The following is a 22,109-nucleotide window of genomic DNA, read 5'->3' on the forward strand; positions in this document are numbered from 1 at the left end:
CCTTGGCAGTCCTATGGAAACTTTTGTTTCTCTCCTGGACAGTGATGCTGACTTATCGGGGTATGAAATCTGGCTTGGTACTCTCTTTAAGAACCCTGGTCCTAATGACCCTGACAAACAGGCCATACCTATCCTTAAGATTGTCTGTGGACCCTCCGAATCTCTTCTGGTGATGCTGAAATTAGAGAGGTATGTAGCTTTGGGGAGGATTTTGTATCCCTTACAGACTGAATATGGCTTCTATATTTAACGTACTATGATGATGATGATGATGATGATGATGATGATGATGTGGGGAGCAGATGCTGTCTTGCATGGGGGTTCTAGCTGCCTACTGCACCTCAAATTTGGAACCTGTGAATATGTCCTGGTTTGGAGAGACTGTCATTACCTTGAAGAAACCATATGGATATTTTAAGATCTTGCTTGGTGAGGGAAAACTTAACACTCCCTTGCAGTGGAACGGAATTTAGGATGCGTTGAGGTGCCCAGGCAGCAAGTAGTGTTTGGAAGTGTCAGGAAGTTCCCGATCAGCCAATGCAATGTCTCAGTCTGTGTTAGGATTGGGTGATTGGGTAGCAGCTGGACAGGGTGGTGGCATGCTGCAGAAGAGAGCTGATAGACAGTAAGGATTGTGTGATATGATATGTTGCAATCTGTGAACTGTTGGGAAGGTGACCAAATTTGCTATTCACATAAGCTGGTTGTTGTAGGTGGTGACCTTACCAATTCCATAGCATGACAACTGCAGCTTGGAAGAAACCTCAGGAGTCATCAAGGGCAGCTCCTACCAATAGTTGGAATTCTGCCACAAAGTTATATTACTCTCTTATCACCATATCATTCCCCCTAAATGAATCAAAAGAAATGCTCATGTTATTATTGATCACACACACACACACATCCCTGTCTCAGCCAAAAAAGGCTTCTAAACTAGCTAACATAGTGCCACAAATGACAATTTTGCTCCACTAGATGGATGCCACAATGAAACTGGCTTGTATGGTTTCTCTTGTTACTACGTAGGCTGCGATTACAATGCTGCGACAGTGGAGTTTTCACATGGCCAGTTTCCTTACAGTTTCACTGCCCCTGTCCTCTAGGAATGGCCCTCTTCCATCTTTTGGGACACTGGGGCTTTTTCAGGTTTTTTTTTTTAATATATATTTTCAGATCATTGTATCAATATACCTTTATAGCAATAAGTATCCTTATCCATGGTTCCTCTATATATTTGTGAAACAGCCCTGTGGGAGGATCGTGTCCAAGTTGACAACAGGCCAATCAGTGTGCGGCCAGCACAGCTAGCTGTAGCCTGATTGGGCCGGCCCCTATGCTCCCCTCCGTCACAGGGGCCCTATTAAGGGGAGAGGAAAGGAAGGTGATTTTAAACTGCTTAATGTGGAGAGATGAAGGGGAAAGGTGTTTGTAAACCGCTTTGTGACTCCTTTTGGTAGTAAATAGCAGGGTACAAAAATCCATCTCTTTTTCTTCTTAGGGGCAACAGTGAAAGAAGCATGTGGACTTATAACATTATATCAACAATTAAAAAAATGGAGACAGAAGGTGTAGGGCCACAGAACTGGGAGGAATTGGTTGCCATGTAATCTCCCCCTAAGAATAGTCTGATTTTCCCTTCACATAACTGAGGACATGGCTCTGGAAAGCTCATCTGTAACCACTATGCCACAGTTCCCAAAGGTCAGTCCTCTCCCACACTCAACAAACATTTCACACCACAGGTTCTTGACACCCATATCTCCACACCCATACCCTCATTTGCCACCACGCCACCACAACCTCCCACACAATACACACATTCAACCCCATGCCCTTACAGACTGGACAACCCCTCCCCTTCCTCTTCCCAATGCCAAGCTCTCTCTATCTTAATCACTCTCTTCCTTTCTACCTCCCTGTCTCTTTGCTATCTTCCTCCCTCCTCCCCTCTCCCCTCAGCTACAACGGGCTTTAATTCTAGAGTCTGCTGGCTCTTGGCGGCTGCAGTCGTTGGCAGCTCACGGGTGCTGCTGTCTCCTCTCAGGCACTGCAGCTCCCTTTGGTTCTCTGGTGGCTTGGGTCTGCCACTGGCATGTCCTCATGGTTGCAGCCGCCTCTTAGGGGCAGCGCCGCCTCCTCCTCGTGGGTGACAGTGGCGCCTCACAGCCTCCGCCAGGGACACCAGCTGGGTGAAGCGGCAGCATGTGCTGGGCTTGGTGGCTGGCAGGGAGTTTGTGAGTGCGAGGTGGCGCACACCTTGTGGACAGATTTTGGGGTGGGCGCTGTGGGGGCCGGCCCAATCCAGGTGCAGCCAGCTGTGCTGGCGACGCCCATATTGGCCCGCTGTGTCAGAAACAGAGTCTGGACAGCTGATACTGTCCCGGACAGTGGACCACCCATAGTGCTGTTTCCCAAATCTTTAGAGCCACAATGGTTAAGATGTGATCTTTTGTGCTTGGGACATGATTTTAACTCTCTGTTGGTGGATAGAGCTCTATGTTGCTTTGTTTGGGTGTGTACATTCAGTTGTCTGCATTGTGGTTATTTTTATAGGGATTTTTTTCCCACTTTTATTTTTTATTTTCCAAGATTAAAGATAGTACAGTACAAGTAATCTACATTATTGATACAGAAAGAAAAAGATTATGCTCTTTGTTTGATACATTTGATACCCCGTTTCAATCCCCTTTTAACTTATTTTCTTAGGTACATCAGATAAGGGCCCCATTGTTCTTGAAAAGCCTCTTCTCTTCATTTAAGAATATAAGACTCCACATGGCTACAATATTATGGACTTTTACCCAAAGCTTATAAACTTTTTCACATTTCCACTACATTTAAAAAGAGAAGCCTACTTTGTTACCATCGTTTCAACATTTGTTTACATAGTTTTTAACAATTTTAGCAGTCATAAACAATTTATACTTAACGCAGTCTTAGAGCCATCCACATTTCTACTAGAGAAAAGAAAAAAATAAAAAGAAAGCCTACTTAGTTGTACGGAAAGAAAAATATATATATATATAGGTTGTTAAGGTTGTAAAGTTATATAAGTGTAAGTTATTAATACAAAAAATAGTAAAATAGAGTCTTCATTAGTTACTTAGTTGTACAGAGGAAAAATATATGAGTTGTTAAATAAGTATAAGTTATATATATATAAGCTGTTAATACAAAAATAGTAAAATAATAGTAAAATAAAGTCTTTGTTAGTTACATTTAAACCTCCTCAATTAGGTGCCTCCTTTTAATTATGCTTTAAGCTGAGAGAGCTTAAACTACAGAGCTTAAACTACAGAGAGCTTAAACTACAGAGATATGTTAAATAATTCAAATTCAGCTAACATAGGAAATCTAAGACCCCACACTTACATGGTAGTATAGACTTACAATGAACAGTAAAGTATAGTCTTCATCTGTTATTCTTAAACCCATTCCATTAGGTGTCTCCTTTTAATTAAGCTTTAATTTTGGGCTAGGAGACACTATGAAGTTAGATTTAATAATACAGATTCAGCTTACTTAGAAGATCTTAGACCCCAGATTAATTTCTTAACTAGTTATATTGCCTATGTGGCTACAGAAAGAAGGAAAAGGAGGAAAAGAATTTCACCCACTGTTTCTCATATCCGTTCCCCAGACTTCTTAAGGGGGTCTCATATCGAGGCTTGTTGCATCTTGTTGTTCCCATTGACATGTTCTGTCTAGTTGGCCTTTGGCTTAGAAAGTGCAGTTGTAGTCTTTCCCTCGGAGTATACATCGGTGAATCTTGAAGCAGTTGTACCTCCTGGGCATTTTTATAGGGATTTTTGACATGGAATGTTCTTATTGATGCTCATTCATCCAGGCTTCTTCTAACGTTTTTTCAATAACTTATAGTTTAACTGTTTCCATCTGATATTATTTATATTCTTATATAGCATGTTTCAGATCCCCTGATGAAGCTACAGCAGAATGCATGGGGGCTTTTTAGCATTCCATCAATAAATGATTTCTTTCCCCACTGCACTGTTTGCATTTGTTTTGCCGCCTTTCATCTCAGTGACAGGTGCAGCCCTTTCCTTCCCTTTCCTTCTTTTTTGCTGTTTATGTAAATCTATTGTCATGTGCACCAATACGCATTTACAGCAGCCTGCAAAAAACCTTACTTCTGCACAGAGGCTGTAGCCCCCCATCATCCGGCTGTGAGCAGGACTCTGATGCAGGCAGCACTTTGTGAATGGATTTATGCCTCCCCCCCCTCTCTGCAGACCAGCTGTTCTGAATCCACGTGTGGCCCTGATCTGTCTTCCGCCTGAGCAGTACATCGTACCTGCAAATACCAAGTGTGAGATCGCAGGATGGGGTGACACCAGAGGTACCAAACAGGCTGAGGAAGAGGAAAGGGGAGGATCTGGGAAGGGGGAGAATTGTGATTTCAACCTTCCAATCATCAGTCTACTGGATAGTGGATGAGGAAGTACTGCCTTTTACCACTTTCTCCCCCTGCTTCAGTAGCAGAGCTGCAGCACAGCTTGTCTCTCTCTTGTACATTTTTGTCCTACAGTTCACTTATGCATAGTTTCTCTGCTGAATGGCTCTGCCTCAGAGGGTATGGAAGTTACCCCTGATGCCTTGGCCTAGCCTAAGTGCAAGTCCTGCAAGCCTGATAGTGCATACCCCTAAGCCTCTGTTTCTGCTTCCTGCCCCACCAACCCACAGGGACTGGCAATGAAAATATGCTCCATGTGGCTGAGTTACGTGTCATGAACAATGAAGAGTGCAAAGTGGCACTTCAGGGCCACATGAAGGAGAGCGACTTGTGTACCCAGCCACTACGGATAGGTGTGGGGGCCTGTGAGGTAAGCAAGGCAAAGACTGGGGGACTAAACTTAGCTGTGCATGACAAGGGCACAAAATATAAAGTCTTGGTGGCAGGATGCAAGAAAGGAAAAAGGAGAGTGGGGGTTGTCAGTGAGCAGAAAGAGGAGGATAAAAGAGTTGTTGCTGAGGGAATGGGGGGAGAAGGGGGAAAGCACCAGGAAACTGTCCCTTTATAAGAGAAGGGGCAGGACCTGAAAATAAAGCAACTCATAAATGTGTCTGAGGAAATTCCAGAAACAGGAAAACCCAGCCTAAGAACTTGGGAAGTGTCCAAGGGATACCTTGAGAGGTGAAGAAGCTGGCTGTGCTGCTGGTACTGGAACTGTCTCTTGTTCTCCTGACCAGGGTGACTTCGGAGGCCCCTTGGCCTGCCTGACTCACGACTGCTGGGTGCTGGAAGGCGTGATCACCCCATCCCGTGTATGTGCTCACAAAGACAAGCCTGCCATCTTCTCCCGCGTCTCTCTCTATATTGACTGGATTAACAAAGTGATGAAGCTGAACTGAGTTTGCTGGAACCAGCCTGAAGCTGGGCCCCACTCCAGGTTTTGAGAGCCCCTGGACAAGAAACCCTCCGTGCACCCCAGTGCACTGGCTTCTCTTTCTTGTGCAATAAGTGCATGCATACTTGTGAGTGCACACCCATGCAAACCCACCCACGCAAATTCATGAACTTTGGCAGAGTGTTAGACAGCAACAATCCTCCCCCACCCCACTTGCCAAAGGACTTCCCATTCTATAAATCAGTGTCACCAAACAGGAACGAGTTTCTGAAGTCTGGATGTGCCTTTGGGGCTGTTTATACAGGCAGCATCTGCCCCTCTTAGAGTAATACTTTCCTGCAAATGCTATAATAATACTGACACTTGTTTCCTACTTCTTAAAGAGCTACCCTCATTGTAGCACTGAAACAACAAATCAGCTTACCCCCACACTGATAGAATATTCGCTTATTTAAATGTATTTCATTTAAAGATGGGTTCACTGTTTTGTTTGTCGTAGAGTTTAGAACACATGTATTATCAAAATGTTTGAACAAAGGGCATTGAAATGTAAGCATATCTATTGTCTGATCAATACAATTATGACTGAAGAAAAATCTGAGAAATCTCATGTTCCCTTAAAGTACCTCTTGGTTTTATGTTAAGCACAAGAATGGTGTTGCACAGGGGTCTCCAGTATTTTTGAACCTGAGGAAACCTTTGGAGTTCTGACACACAGTGATGGACACAACTACAAAGACTGCTGCAGGAAATGGAGCCAACCACAATGGCTGGGATAGGAGGACAAGGAGCCATGCATACATGGGAATCCCCAGTACAGGGGGAAGGAGGTTTTTTTAAATTACACTGGAAAGAAGAGTGAGAGAGAACAAAGCCAACACTGGTGACAGTGGCTGATGTTAACATAATTTTAATCTTCACAGCCTATCAGAAGCCCTGCTATGCAAAGCCCTCATTTGGCCCCACCCTCCTCCTAAAAATATTTGCTGGGTGCCAGGAAAACTGTCAGTGGGTACCATGTTGAGTGGGCTTGTGTTGAACTGACATACGTGATTGTTGGATTCAGCTTGGATGCTATTGGGAACGAGGGTTTCCTCCTCTCTTCCCCATAGCACCATTGTGAATCCATGGATGGATGGGAGAGAGAAAGGAGATAAAGGGATGGATGGATGGAAGGATAGAAGGAAGGAAGGAAGGGAGAGAGGGAGGGAGAGATAGAGGCAGCGAGAGACAAACGGGAGGGAGGGAGGGAGGGAGGGAGGGAGGGAGGGAGGAAGGAAGGAAGGAAGGAAGGCAGGCAGGCAGGCAGGCAGGAAGGAAGGAAGGAAGGAAGGAGTTATGTCCAGAATAGTGGGTAGAAGGAAGGGAGGGAGGCATAGAGAAAGGGAGAAAGAGAGAGATGGGGATTCCCTGTAGCCCAGCAAGCGCAACTGCTGCCTCTACGAGGTGCTTGGGCGGCCACAGGGAAGCTCCCCCCCAGCTCCAGGCTTTTCCCGTGTCCCGGAAAGTGTACCTGTCGCCTCTTTGAGGTGGTGGGTGTGCTTGGCGGGCCGCGAGGAAGCCCCCCCCCAGCTTCCGCGCAGGCCTCGGGTGGGCTGAGTCTGGGATCGAAATCAGCGATTGTCCCCGGACTGACAAGCTGAGGGGCCAATTGGAAGGTGCAAAGCCTGCTCTGAGGCCCACGGGAAGCCTTCCCTGGCCGTCCCCTCTCCCCAGCTGGCAGCCTACCTGGCCTGACCCCGGTCAGGGGGTGTGGGCGCGCCTCCCGACTCTTGAGTCCATGGCCAAGAGGCCAACTGGAAGGCATGCTGTGTGCCCATTGGCCCCAGACTAACAATCGGGGGGGGGGGGCAATAGCTGATTTCAATCTCGGACTCAGCCCACCCCAACCCCCCCCTTAGCCTTTTATTTATACTGCGAAGCGCAGTATACAGATATGGACATATTTTGCATTTCCCTTTTTGACAGCAAACCTGTATCCTTTTAAGATATGACAAAGTCACAAGACAAAATTGAAGGCTTATCATCACCCTGCTGCCAAAGTAGTCCCACAAATCAGATAACTAGTTAGCATAATTCAACCTAAAAGCCCAGATGAGATTCAAAATACGGGATACAGATGCATACACATACTCAATTCTATACCATAAAAATTGATTACAATCCCAATAAAAAGTGATTGAAAATGCACCCCTGGTCTAAATTGAATGGAAGAATGAATTAGTGTTTTAAGTCTCTTTCCCAGAGCATTTATTAAAGAAATGAGAAACTGTTTTGCTAATCTGGTACATTCCTATGTCATAATTTGCTAACAGATCACACCTCTACTGAACTGCCTGATTTCTCACCATCCAAAGTATAATGATCCTCATCACACTTGAAATTTAGCAAAAACAACTACCGTACTTGCATTTTTCTTTCTTTGGAGATTTTGGCAGAAGACAAGCTATTTATACTACTTGCTAAGTATATGTTCTCCCAATAATATTACCTTTGTACCACGGGACGCTGAAAGAATGCCTAATTGTCATAAGAAATCAGAAGCATATTCTATTAATCTTTGCAATTTCAGACCTACTTATACTTTCTTTAAGAAATCAAACCTATGAAAACCACATGCATACATTAAGTTGCATAACAAATCAATATATCAAGGATCATTACTAAATGGTGCTCATGTCACCATGTAACTAAATTTTATAAACGATAAGGACAGCAGTCAGCCTAGGTTTTGCATAGGATTACAGAGGTAAATGTAGGAAGGTACTTCCTTCTCTTTACGTTCTCTCACTAAAATTAATGAAATTTATTCCCATAGAAATTTGCATAGGATTGTAGCCTTCATGCCATTCCTAGAATTGCTTCCTATACTATGATTTCCTATAAAAGATAAATAAGCAGAGTTCTCTTTGCTATATTGCAAGGTAGACACTGATCTCCATAAACTACTACCGTTGCCAACTAAATGGAAAGAAGAAACGAGAGAATTTGTGCGGCTTCAGTTTCTACCACTAAACAATGTTCTACTACTTGCACTCTGTATCTCCATTCATTCAAGTTTGGCAGGGTATCAACCATCTGTAAACCGCTCTGCAGGAGTGGTAAAAATAAAAGGGTAAGGGCTATGTAGGAGGAGAAAGGAGCGGGGCGAGTCTGGGATAAAAACTTCGTGACTCCCAATTGGCCCCTCTGAATGTCAGTCCAGCACCCCTTGGCCCATCCCAGACGTCCCAGACTTGGCGGTGAGTGGCCCGGGGGGAGAGGCTTCGCTGCTGGGAAAGGAGAAGGGCCTGCTCCTTTTCCTGCACCGAAGCCAGGGCCTCGGGGGGGAGGGGGGAGAGGCTTTGACACGGGGAAAGGAGCAGGCCTCGCGCCAGGGCCTCAATTGGGAGGGGCCGGGGCGGCGGAGTGGGGGTGGGCTGCCAGGAGAGCTGCAAGGGGGCCGGGGGCAGTAGAGGGCATGCTAGCGCTCATTGTATTTTCCAATACAATGGACTTTAAATCTAGCCACCAATAAGCGGGTAACACTCAGCTCTGTCTTACACTTCCACCTAATCCCAGGGAGGCTGAGGAAACCCTGAAGCAGGAATGGAGGCAGTTTTGGAGTGATGAGGGCTGATAAACTGAAGCTTAATTCTGACAAGACTAAGTGCTACTGTTTTGACCAGAATTTAAAGTGTGATCCATTCTTGATGGATTATAGTCCCCTTGAAGGAGCAGGTCCATAATCTGGTTGCTCTTGGAACCGGGCCTACTACTGGTGGAATCACTCATCGGACATGCCGTCTCCACCATCTTCTTAGAAATGTCTTTTTAACTCTTGGCATTCTATGGAAAACTGCCATCTCTGCATCAGTGGAAAGCAACCTGAGCGAGGGGGTGGCAGCGGCCACAGCAAGCACCTTGCTCGATGAGATGCTTTGGTGAACTCCACCCATTGATTCTAACATATAAAACACAGAGCAAGCTGCTTATGAGAAGAGATGTGGGCACTTCTGAGCCTGGAATAAGTTTGTTTGTTCCCTTAAGCTCTCCTTGGAACTGTGAGGCTCTTTAGTGAGGATTTTCACTGATAACTGTTTTAATTATTGTTCCTGAATTCGTATGTATATAAGATGTACTGTTGATAGTTCACTGGAAACTGCTTTGAAATTGCTTTTTCTCACAGAATTGGCCATGCCGATTCAGTTTACAGTTTTTGCTTTTGAAAAGCTCATACTTTAAAAATGGCTGTACTATGTTTTCAAAACACCTACAGCTATTAACACGTACAGCTATGTTTAGAACTCATAAATTTCTGATCTTCAGGCTAACATCTTATTAATTGCTCTATACAACTTATGATGGGGTCTAGAGCAGATAAACAACATCTAAAGGTTTCCCTGATGGGCTTTAAAAACAAAACACACAACCAGCAATGCCTCACCATAATTTATTTTATTTAAGGAATCCAATTGTACCAAGCTCTCTTAATTAAAAGAAAGAAATTGACAATATGGGAGGTGAATGAGGGAAAGGGCAGCCAGCAGCCCTTGGAAATGTTTCCAACACCCCCTTCGCACTGTGTTATGCATATGTCAGCTTGAGGGAGGGAGCAACTGGGTGAGATCCACAAGAAAGGCTTGTTTATAGTTCTAGCACTGAACAATTCTTGCAAGTCTTAAAGGGGGCTTATAAAAATTATTTAGTTTAAGCAGTGCTGGAGCTTAGACAAGAAAATGAAGGTAGGAAAACCTTCTACTAAGATGACAACCTAGAAGTGAAAGCAGCTTTAAGAATCTCTCCTTACCTGAAACTGACCAAAGAACAGAGGTCGTGATACACTGTCAGTAGTGGAGGCATGCCCTCCCATGGGGGAAGACAATCCAATGGAATCATTCTGCTTGTGAATTTCCTTTGTCTCAGGAGCCAAGCAAGGAGAAAACCCAGGGCAACAGGATTTTTACACAAACCAGACATACAGCAAATGGAAAACAAACTAAGCCCTGAAGAGAGCTACATCCATGCAGAAGCAAAATTAAAGCTTGCTCCACCTGTGAAGTGAAAGTGAGCTGGAATGCAGAAGACAAAAATACATCCAAGGGGAATGCATAGTAAATGTGAATGGAAACACCAATGCATAAAATGCCTTTGTTTGTCTGTAGCAGTAGAAAGGAGCAAGACTCCAGTAGTACTTTAAAGATTATCATAATCTGTGGCAGGGGATGAGTGTTCATGAATCACTGCTCCATATATCTTGGGTATCTAAAGAAGTGATCAACAACTCACTACGGTTCATACCTTATCACAAATTTTGTTGGGTCTTTAAGGCACTATTGAACTTTTGGGCAACTGTTGATGGCATAAGTGTTTCAGAAATATAAATTATTTCATATAGAATGTATTTAATATAGATTACTGTGTGGATTGGGTCATCATCATCCCCCCCCCTCCAAAATTGATAAGTCTATACCTCTGCTTGGAATGTTATATATGCTTGAACCAGTATGAGTAGGATTCTATTACAAACAAACCATATTATATTATATTATATTATATTATATTATATTATATTATATTATATTATATTATATTATATTATATTATATTATATTATATTATATTATATTATATTATATTATATTATATTATATTATATTATATTATATTATATTATATTATATTATATTATATTATATTATATTATATTATATTATATTATATTATATTATTTATTACTTGAATTTATATACCACTGTTCCCATTCGGGCTCACGGCGGTTCACACAATAAAAGAGTAAAAATACAATAAAACCTCTAAAATACCCTGATTACATTGTTAAAATTATTAAATTAAAAGATGGCGGCAATAATAAATCAGTTTATCCCCTCAAACAGCCAGGCCACAGTCTTACTATCCTACTGACGAGAGTGGGAACCGATGGACACAATGGAGATTCTGTGAAAAGATTTCATTATAGCAGGAGATTTTATGGATGCAGCAAAACCAACAGATCCCACAGAAGCAGTACATAGCCCAAGCTCACAGAGCTTGCTGAAGGAAAGAATTACCACAAGGGATATATGGAGTTGCCTTCATCTTGCCATTTGAGACTAGAGATTCTTTTTTTTCTACATGGCATCAGATTTACTCAAGATTTGCTTTGATGTCTCTTTTAAGAACAAAAATTACAGAAAATGAGAGGAGGGCGGAGCCATGGCACTTAGATAGCTCGAATACTTCGAGCTCCTGTTCCACTGAGGGTCAATCACTGCTGAGATTGACAGAATCAGGTTTTGGGTACGCTAACCTACCTACCATCTACTCAGGAATTCCTTGTGAATCTCTGGGGCCTCTCTGTGCCGCAGGGAAATTAATATTCCCTGGAACGCAAGCTCAGTGTGCACAGGGTCCAGTAAGTGCCGTTCGCCATTTTAAAACTTTCGTCTTTCCTCATAACTCTGCAATCTACACAGCTCTTACTTTAATCTACCCTACCCAAGAAGACATACAGCCACTCTAAAGCAACAGTACACAAGAACCAATCAAAAGATATATCGATCTACAGTGAAAGTAATCGATTGAAAGGAGCTTCTTGGAAAAAAAAACTGTACTGATATTGGAGCCCAGGAGGTACAACTGCTTCAAGATTTACCGATGTATACTCCGAGGGAAAGACCACATCTGCACTTTCTAAGGCCAATTGGACAGAACATAAGTCAATGGGAACAACAAGATGCAACAAGCCTCGATATGAGACCCCCCTAAGAAGCTTAGGGAACGGAAATAAGACACAGTGGTTGAAATTCTTTTCCTCCTTTTTCCCTTTTTTCGTAGCCATATAGGCAATATAACTAGTTAAGAAGTTAATCTGGGGTCTAAGATCTTCTAAGTAAGCTGAATTTGTATTATCAGATCTAACTTCGTAGTGTCTACCAGCCCAAAATTAAAGCTTAATTAAAAGGAGACACTTAATGGAATGGGTTTATACGTAAGTGTGGGATCTTAGATTTCCTATGTTAGCTGAATTTGAATTATTTAACATATCTCTGTAGTGACTCTTAGCTCAAACTTAAAGTATAACTAAAAGGAGGCACCTAACTGAGGAGGTGTAAATGTAACTAATCATTTTTGGTATCAATAATGTACACCTATATAGCTTAACAACCTTAACAACCTATATATATATTTTTTTTCCTTTTTCTTTCCGTACAACTAAGTAGGCTTTTATTTTTTCCTTTTCTCTTTTCCCTAGTGGAAATGTAGATGGCTCTAAGACCACGCTAAGTATAAATTGTTTATGATTGCTAAAATTGTTAAAAACTATGCAAACAAATGTAGAAACGATGGTAACAAAGTAGACTTTTCTTTTTAAATGTGGTGGAAATGTGAAAAATTTTATAAGCTTTGGGTAAAAGTCCATAATATTGTAGCCATGTGGAGTCTTATAATCTTAAATGAAGAGAAGAGGGTTTTCAAGAACAATGGGGCCTTTATCTGATTTACCTAAAAGGGGATTGAAACGGGGTATCAAGTGTATCAAACGAAGAGCATAATCCTTTTCTTTCTGTATCAATAATGTAGATTACTTGCATTGTATTATCTTTAATTATTTTAAAAGGGGATTGAAACGGGGAACTAAATGTATCAAATGAAGAGCATAACCTTTTTTCTTCTGTACTAACAATGTAGATTGCCTGTATTTCATTATCTTTAATCCTGGAAAATAAAAATAAAAATCTTATATATATAAAAAAAAATTACAGAAAATGTGAATGTCAAGACGGGCTTCTCCTTTAAGGCAAGTTTGTCACATGACCTGTGGCCAATCACGGGTCCTCTACCACGGAGGAGAGCCCAGATTCAAAACAGCCTTTAAATATTGAGCATTAAAAGCACTCTAAGGTATTGCACAATAAAGGTAGGGTCACTCCGGATCAATCCTTCTTGCTGCAGAAGGAAAATTTAAATCGCCCCAAATTCAAATGGAAATCGCATTCTGTGTAGAGGGCAGGGACTGAATCGATCTGGGGTTGGAATAAAAGCTCTGTGCAGTTTACACCCTGGTCTCTGCTTTTTTTGCTCTCCCTTTTGATCAGGGAATCTTACTTGCTTCCAGCTTCTTTTACAGCCCTCTCTCTCACACAATGCTGGAGAATCCATCTTTGGCAACATGAGAGCAGGCATGGATTCCTGCATCTCTCTGCATCCTAGATTAGGTCTTTTTCTCTCTCCTTTTCTATATAGAAATGTAGTTCCAATAATAAATGACTTATATTACTTTGAATAAACAAAGAAGTCTCAGCTCATTATTCTTTTCTCTCTTGCACGCCCAATGAGTTTCTGCTGATGTTTAAGCCACTAGTGCATTCACTTATGTTTTGGGGATATAGCCCAGAGAGCATGTTTTAATATAACATAAGTAAGGTCAGGGCCATGTGCACATCAGCTAAATGCCAAGCATCTATTTGGGCATTGCTCCTTCCCTCCATTTGCTGCATTATGGGTGTAACTGTTTCATGTGGGGATCTCTGAGTAAGTTCTGAAAACTGCTGCCATCTTTAAAACAGAGTTGAGTGGGAAAGGGAGGAATTAAAGTATAGCTAATTCTGAATTTCTAATAAGAGTGACTATCTCTCTGAAGAACTGAGGAAATGTTTAAGCATCTTTATTATGACGTTTGTTCATGTTTGCCGAAAGCAATAGGCAATGACGTTCCAGGGGACCAGGAAGGTTGGATAAGTGGCAAACGTTTTACTTGGTTTCTTGGGAAGAATGGAAGTGGCTTCAGGTACTTTGTTAGGGCTCAACTCTGCCCATACACTTAGTTCACAGCAATAAAGTATTCCCCAGCAAACCTGAAGTCATACTTGTGAATTTATTTTGAGAAAAGACATTAATGTGGCTATTTTCTTAGCCCAAACAATAGCTTTAAAAGAAATCAGCTCCCTACCAGTATTTAAATACTCTTCGCTGGAAACAGTGTCCAGTAGAGCTTGCTGGCAGAAATTTAAGTTATTGTCCTGCCTTAACTCTAGAAGTGAATTTGCTTAGGTACTGTTTGCTGAAGGTTTCCTCAACAGAACCTGCATACAAAATTACCAGATGTACCAGATGTCTAAAGACCCGAACTTGACTACAGGCTGAACCTTCATTGATGTCATTACGTCTATTCAGGAATCTTCATTCAGCGGGAGGCAGAGCCCCACAGTCCATATATTTCTACTCAAAACAGAATTGAGGTCTCTGCTTCTTCAGGTGCCTCCTGTCTTCCACTGCCAGTTTCCACTGAAAGATGCTGCATGATCCACTGGGCACAGTTCATAAAGAAATCTGCTTCAGTCTGCACTCCACTTATGGCGTGATTCCCTTCTGGATACCACAGTAACCTGAAAAAGACAGAGCGGGAAGTATCTTTCACAATTTCTTCTGGGTAATAGTAGTATGAATCTCTGCTTCAGTATATTTGTGAATCTATTATTTCTCACTCCTTCAAATGTAGTGTGTTTTCCCTTCAATCCTACTTCCCTTCATTGTAAAGGTCTTCTAAACAGCTTAATTCTCAAAGCCATCTGTTTTCATTCTGGAAGTCAGGAGGGGATTAGGCATATTCCTGAGGGAGAAAAGGGGAAGGTTTTCATGCCCTGCTTGTGAGTTTCTGAGACCATCTAGTTCAGTGGTCCCCAACCTTTTTGAGGCTTGGGACCGGCAGGGCATCGGGCCGCACCCGCGGGCAACGCCCGCACATCGGGCCGCCCCTGCGGGCAGCTCCCACGTATCAGGCCACACCCACGCATCTGGCCGCGCCCGCATGGCCGCGCGGCCCGGCCCTGATTCCCTCTCCCCACCCTCCCGCAGTAAGAAGCTTCCCGGGCCGCAAGCTTGCGGCCTGGGAAGTTTTTTACTGCAGGGGGGGGGCGGGGAGAGGGAGCCGCGGCCCGGCGCCATGGCCTTCGCGGCCCGGCACTGAGCCGCGGCCCGCAGGTTGGGGACCACTGATCTAGTTGACCATTGTTGGCAGCAGAGTGCTGAACTGGATGGACCTTTGATCTCACTAGGCCCTCGCTGCATCCTCAGTAACGCTAACAGTATCTCCACCCCTAGACATTTGCAATCTATTTCTTCTTGCAATCCAGCTGGAGATGCATGGGTCACAGCTAGTCACCAGAAACGGTTATTGCTGCAGTTTGGATCTTTGAGTACCCTTAATCAGATTATTTCAGAGCTGCCTCAGTTTTATTTCATATCCCTCGTTGTTCCCTAATGTTTCTTGAACCTCAGGGGGGCACTGAGTCGATGCAAGAATAAAGCTGTGCAGGAATCTCACCAAATGTACTCTTCAACTTGTTTAATCACACTTCAGCTGTAATCACAGGCATGCAAATAGGGAACAGATATAGCCACTGTTGTGCTATGCCAGCGACTCACCTTTGCATTCTCCATTATATAAACAAAAGCACACAAATCTACTTCATTTTGAGATGTTAAAGAAATAAACACCAGCAGCCATTTAACTAACATACAGATATATTTTAAAAGCTAAGATCTTTGGCACAGAACTAGAGTAAGGTGACCAGATTTTAACATTGGTATCCTTATCCCTGTCGTGCTCTGCCCAAGGCACTGACTATTACATCCAAAGCCCTTCATGGCTTTGGGTCTTCAAGCTGCCTCTCCACCTATGTCTTGCCATGACAACTTCACTCATCTGAGCAGGGCCTTCTGCAGGTACCACCCTGCAGATGGGCAAGATCAGCAGCTACCATTAAATGCACTTCCTCTACAGGTGGGCCCACCCTGTGTGATGGCCTGCTTGAGGGGGGCAGGAAGCCATTTCACAAGCTCTGTAAAGCATAATTGTATTATGTTTCCACTTATGTAGTAACATGTTCCGCACTGCTTAACTTTTCATATTTAATATTAATGGTTTGCTCAGACAACAGCTGGACTTCAAATTTCTGCAGTCCTTGTCTGATTATACTGTGGTCCATTCCGCACAACTTTAATACAGCACAAGTCTTGCATTTTGTTTTCGCCACTAAAACTATGTTCTGCATGATGTCGTGAGCAATCTGCAACACTCCTGCAACACTAGCGCCAAAATTGCTTCGTTGTAGCGATTTCTGGGGAATCGGGAAAAGTTGATTCACCCTCAGAAAATCGCTACACTTTTGCCAACAACCTGCAACACTAGCGAAAAAGACCTGTGCATTCTCAATATAGTGGTTGCAACAAAGCCCCTCCCCCTGGCTCTCTCCTCCGAACTTCCGGCAAAGCGATCACCATTTTTTCCCCCTCGGAGTGAGTGGGGAAAGCAACAAACCAGAGAGGCTTCATTCACCCAGCAAGGTTTTTTTTCCACTCGGGGGAGTGTGGTAATGATGACTCACCAGGTCACACCCCAGCTAGATGGGTCTCTACGTTAGGAAGAATCAAGGCATATTCGTTGAAACGTGTTTGTGTGTGTTTTTTTTAAACTGTGCTTAAAGGGAAAGGGGCTTTTCGGGAGTATGATAACAACTGTCCATTGGCTGTTTGTTTGATTGACGGCCAGGGGTGGGAACAAGCACAGAAAAAAATCGCTTCCTTTCTAGCGTTTCCTGCGAGACCTGAAACCTGTGGGGAACGAATGAAATGCTACTGGATTCCACTACAAATGAACACCGAGATTCCACTATTTAAAATAGCATTATTGCTTTGTGAAAGCAATTGGCAACATTGGTCCTTGTGCGGAATGGGCCTGTTTATGGATGTATCACACTATTGATGAATTTTAGGGAGAGTTCTACATAAGGATGTTTTAGGATTATAACCTTGTAAAAAACAAACAAACATGTGTGTTATGCCTGTTTGGTACTTGCTGATCGTAAGCTGTTTTGAGCCACCATGGGGGCAGTAAAAACCAAAACTTAAATATTTTATACGCCACTTTTCTCTACCTGAACGAGTCTCAAAGCGGCTTACAGTTGTCTTCCCTTTCCTCTCCCCACAACAGACACCCTGTGGGGTGGGAGAGGCTGAGAGTGCCCTGATATCGCTGCTCGGTCAGAACAGCTTTATCAGTGCTGTGGCGAGCCCAAGGTTGAACTGATAGCTGAAAAAGTTGGCAGAGTTTTGACAGTGGAGTGTTGCTGGTAAAGGCTGGAATGTGTGCAGCATGTTTGCCAAGACTTGGCTTTTGCCAGCTGTTTAAACAAAAACAAAGTACACTATGTGTGTTGTTTGGGGGGGGGATGAAGAACCAACACTGAAAAGGTGGTGGTGGTGGTGGAAATTTATGGTCACCCCATAAGGCTTTCAAGTCAAGCGACATTCAGAGCTGGTTTGCCATTGGCTGCCTCTGTGACAAGACGGGGAATGTAAATTCCACTGGCAATGTCTGAGATGGCTCCATATGAAAATTTGGGAGCTAACACAAGAGAAAGGGACAAGAGCACTGCTATTTCCAGGAATCAATGCAGGAAAGGTCCAAGTGTAAATGCCCCCCCCCCCACATCTTTCAGGCCCAATTTCCTTATGCCTTTTTGCCTTGTTTCAACCAGTGTCTTCAACTCCTAACTATTGTATAATGGGGAAAGACAAAACAAGGCTGCTGAAGAGAAAGACACTGCCTGCAGCATGCTCTCTTAGTTATACAGTCTCCAAGGCCGAGCACTAGCTACAGCCTGTAAGAAATGATGAGGTAGGCCCTAGTCAGTATCAGCACCATTATCCAGGATACAAACATTAGGGAAATGAGCAACTGGAGAATCTCATTAATTTGCATACTTTCTCGGTTCCTCATGCATTCAAGAATCTCTGTTCCATATCTTTTGAGGGGGTGATGGACCCTAGAAGCAGATGACCCACTGCCATTAAATGTCTTTTTAGTGGCTTGGCCTTGAACAAGCTCATCTCCAATGGATCATTGCTGCTGTGATAAGCATGCCATGGCCTAAATGTGAGAGCCCGACCACCAGTGGCAGTAAGCAATGTCTGCTTCACAGCTTCACTCGCAGTGCATGCCTTCATTTGCTGGATGCCTGCTTTCCTCAACAGCTCAAGAACTCAAAGTGCTCACTTCTTTTGTGTCTTTGCCATAATATCCAGATTCTGGCTCACTGCCTGGTTGTGAGTCTTCTACTGCATCAGGATAGTGAATAGCACTCACTTCATCTTTCTTTGGTGCAAGGGCTGAGGCTCTCATGGCTAATTCCCTGGCTTCTAAGAGGATTTACACTCATCTCCTTTTCCCTTGCACTGAAAAAACCTCTACAATTACAGAGTAACGCAGCAGCCAACATTACAAGTGTGCTCCAAGAAGAGGATCACACTTAGGGCGGCTTTTGGCACAGCGCCTTCTTAGTAATTGGTTCTTGCTCTCCCCTTCTTGTTATTTTGTTCTGCTGCATCCTGATTGTTGCATCAGTCTGCAGAGATGTTTTCCAGATGATGGGTGAAGACACTGCTTCAATAGGTCCCAGATGGAAGCTTGCTACAAGGGAGCTGAGACAGCCCTCTCCCTCCTATTCCTTTACATCTCATTTTATGTGGCACAAACCATACTTATTAAAATTTCCTTAACCAGCTTTACCATTTGGTATATGTATTTTGATGTGCTGGTGATGTATGCCCGGTTTAGGCTATCATCCTAGTGTAAGTTAACCCCAAGTTCAAACAGGCAGCTGCTTGGGTGCTCTTAAGAACAAAGTGTCTCTGCAGCTCAGCCACCTGAATTCAGGGGGACATTCATCAAAGGAGCAACAACCAACTCATTTTCCCTTAGATACAAAGCTGTTTTTTTCAACAGTCAAGTGAACCAGTCCCTCAGAAATGCCACTTCTGTCTCCTGCCATTGAAAGATATAATAATCTCTGTACAGTACCCTGAAGAAAAGTACTACAAACTTGAGGCTAGCCTGTAATCAGGCGAGGACTGATTCGAATAAGTTCTTAGGCTGGCTATAAATTCTTTCCAACACACAAGTAATGGGAAGAAGGGAGAGAATGAGCACTCATGTGGTTATCATCACTCTCAAGTAAATAACTGATTCACCTTTTCTCTGCCCTTTGGCATTGGCTGGCTGTTCCATTTCCCTTCTCGGAGAATTCTTGGAAAGGCCCCTTTGTTCCATTTCCAAGGAACCCTCCAGTCTCATCAGCAGTGAAAATCTTTTTGTAACAGATGTAATTAGGCACTCATGCAGATAGTTTTACTATTGCTTTCTATTTTAAAAATCATTTCAAAAGTAACTTGTTTCTTTTAAACTCACTAGATGTTTAGTTCTGCATGCAAGTTGCCAGTGAAGGATTTCACTTGATTTTTATTTCAACTGTCCTCCCAAAGGGCAATGTTCAGTGTGACAGAATTGCTAACCTCATGCATGGCCCAGGGACTGAGAGAACATGTCGCCTGACTTATCATGGACAGCATTTTATGCCCATGTCCGTCAGGTGTCCACGGGAAGACTGCAGTTCATTTCCAGACTGCAATTATTTTATAAGACAGTTTTATAAAACTGCCTTGGCTTTTTTTTTTTTAGGGAGGTGGAAGCTTCCATTTGTCATTGTGCTGTAATAATCCTGCTTCCAGGTTCCCCCCATCTTCAGTAAGCTCTTTGCCAAACCACTGTTAATCCAGTCTTTCTAGAAAGAACATAGAGCAAGCACAGTTGCATGCTACCTGGAAGGAGTGGCTCACATTATTCTGCCCCACCAAGGTCCCCCACACATGGGTGCTATGTTTCCACCACCAGCTCCTCACAGGTGCCTCTCTTCCTGCTGTGCCACCAAGTGTTGTCATAGCATTATAATTATCTGTGGCTCCTTAACTGTTTCAATTTCAAATGTTAAAAGTTCCATTATTGTACTATAGCACATCACTATCACTAGACATCTCTGCACCTCCATGGGATCCAAAGCCAGAGAGTCCCGCCTCCCAAGTTGCCCTTTTCTCCAGGGGGACTGATCTCTGTTGCCTGGAAATGACCTGCAATTCCAGCAAATCCCCAGGTCCCCACTGGAGACTGGCATCCTGCAAGGCCTCTGCCCCTCTGCCCCTGCCCTCAGTGAAGGCAATGGGGTGGGCCTGGACAGGTGTTTCACTGCAGCTATGGAGTTCAGGTCCCACCCACCCACCTGCCCCAGGCGACAAAAAGGATGAGTACAACACAGGGCAATGGCCTTAGGTTCTTGAAGGATTACTGTGGTTTTGATGCAATAGGAATTTTATTTAAAGTACCTTAAGAATGACTACCTAATCCTAGAAACAGTGACAAGCTAGTAGTTGAATGCCTCTTCAATGTACTTGTTGTCTTATGTACATAGCAGAATTCACACTAGGAAATGTAATTCAGACACATAAACTCCTATCCACAAGATCCCCTTTGTACAAGAACAACAAATCCTCTTGGAAATTAGACAGTGAGTGCCCTTACAGTACTGTTTCCAAGACCTCTTGAAGGGCAGCCCCAGCAATGATATGTTACAACAGTCAAGGTCTGAGGTTCTAGTAACATGGATTGTTGATCCTCAAAATATTCTTTACATTTTTTGTTGTAAAATAATAATGTTGAACTGAGGCAGAACTGATTTGTAAGCAACTGCCTTTAATGTCAGAATGTGACCCCTCCTGAGGATTGTTGGGGACAACATTGTAGGGGACTTTTCGCACAAGGACCAATTTTGCTGAATGTTTTCAGTATGCAGAAACGCTATATTTAATAGTGAAATTTCGTCATTCTGCATACCTTTAATTCTAGTGGAATACTGAAGTCCCAGTAGTGGCCTATTCATTCCCCACATGTTTCTGGTCTCACTGGAATCGCAAAAAAGGAAGCGATATTTTTCCACGCTTCTCCCCGCCCCTGGCTGTCAATTCAACAAAACAGCCAATGAACTGTTGTGTTCGTGCTCCCAAAAAGCCCCTTTCTCTTTAAAAACTGTTTTTTTTAACTCAAACACACCAGTTGCAACGAATATTCATTCATTCATTGTCTCAGAAAGACCTTTTTTGCTGGCGTAGGAGCTGGCGCTTAATCATTTACATGCTCTTCAAGTAACCCCCCCCCCCCCCATGGGCGCAATTTGTGGCCAAGTGTCGAACAGGGGGCTGTATTGTGCTTGGGAATTTTAAAGACACTAGTAGGGAGCTTTGTTTTACTGTTAAGCACTTCTGTGGAGGGACTTTAGCCAGAGAAGCCTCGCTCGTTCGTTGCTTTCACCAGTCTAAGGGGGGGAAAATGGTGATCTCGTCTCCGGAAGCTCGGGGGCAAGAGTGAGGGAGGGACATTCTTTCTACTGCGACATAGAGAACGCACATGTCTTTTTCGGATGTGTTGCAGGTTGTTCTCAAGAGTCTAGTGATTTTTTTAGGGGGAATCCACTTTTCTGGATTTCCCGAAAAGTGCTACAATGAAGCAATTGTTGCAGGAGTGTTGCAGATTGTGTACAATGTCATGCGGAACATTGAATCAATAGTGTTTACCAAAGGAAAGACTTCTGCTACATTTAAGTTGTGCGGAATGGCCTCCAGTTTTGGTCCCTGCAGCAGTTCCTCCTCTTTGACTCAGGGGAGATAAGTCACCACTGAGATGTGGAGGCAGCGGCAGTTTCCCATAGGCATTGCTTAGAGCCTGTGGGAGTTCCAGAGGGGTGGAGCCTTCAAGGGGGGCTGGGCCAAGGACAAGCCAGGCTGTTCATAAGGCAAAGGGAAATTTGCAAAAGAGCTCTTCCTCCTCAGGCTGGTAGAAGGAAGGTTAGGACAGAAGCAGATGAAGAAAGTCTG

The 22,109-nt window shown here is 43.5% G+C and overlaps 2 protein-coding genes across 19 annotated transcripts in view; one reads left to right on the top strand and one right to left on the bottom strand.

Moving 5' to 3' along the window:
- MST1 (macrophage stimulating 1) overlaps positions 1-5,962 on the top strand; it is a 31,232-nt gene extending 25,270 nt beyond the window's left edge. For all 4 annotated transcript variants that reach the window (XM_077325985.1, XM_077325987.1, XM_077325988.1 and 1 more), the window contains 4 exons: positions 43-189; positions 4,251-4,357; positions 4,702-4,841; positions 5,209-5,962. In XM_077325985.1, coding sequence (XP_077182100.1) covers positions 43-189; positions 4,251-4,357; positions 4,702-4,841; positions 5,209-5,370 — 556 coding nt within the window. In that variant the 3' untranslated portion in view covers positions 5,371-5,962. The remainder of the gene's footprint in view (positions 1-42; positions 190-4,250; positions 4,358-4,701; positions 4,842-5,208) is intronic.
- An 8,242-nt stretch (positions 5,963-14,204) lies between these two features.
- LOC143832119 (acylamino-acid-releasing enzyme-like) overlaps positions 14,205-22,109 on the bottom strand; it is a 34,393-nt gene continuing 26,488 nt past the window's right edge. For all 15 annotated transcript variants that reach the window (XM_077325992.1, XM_077325990.1, XM_077325993.1 and 12 more), the window contains one exon: positions 14,205-14,734. In XM_077325992.1, the coding sequence (XP_077182107.1) occupies positions 14,572-14,734 (163 nt within the window). In that variant the 3' untranslated portion in view covers positions 14,205-14,571. The remainder of the gene's footprint in view (positions 14,735-22,109) is intronic.

Source organism: Paroedura picta, chromosome 3 (genome assembly GCF_049243985.1).
Source record: "Paroedura picta isolate Pp20150507F chromosome 3, Ppicta_v3.0, whole genome shotgun sequence".
NCBI lineage: Eukaryota > Metazoa > Chordata > Lepidosauria > Squamata > Gekkonidae > Paroedura > Paroedura picta.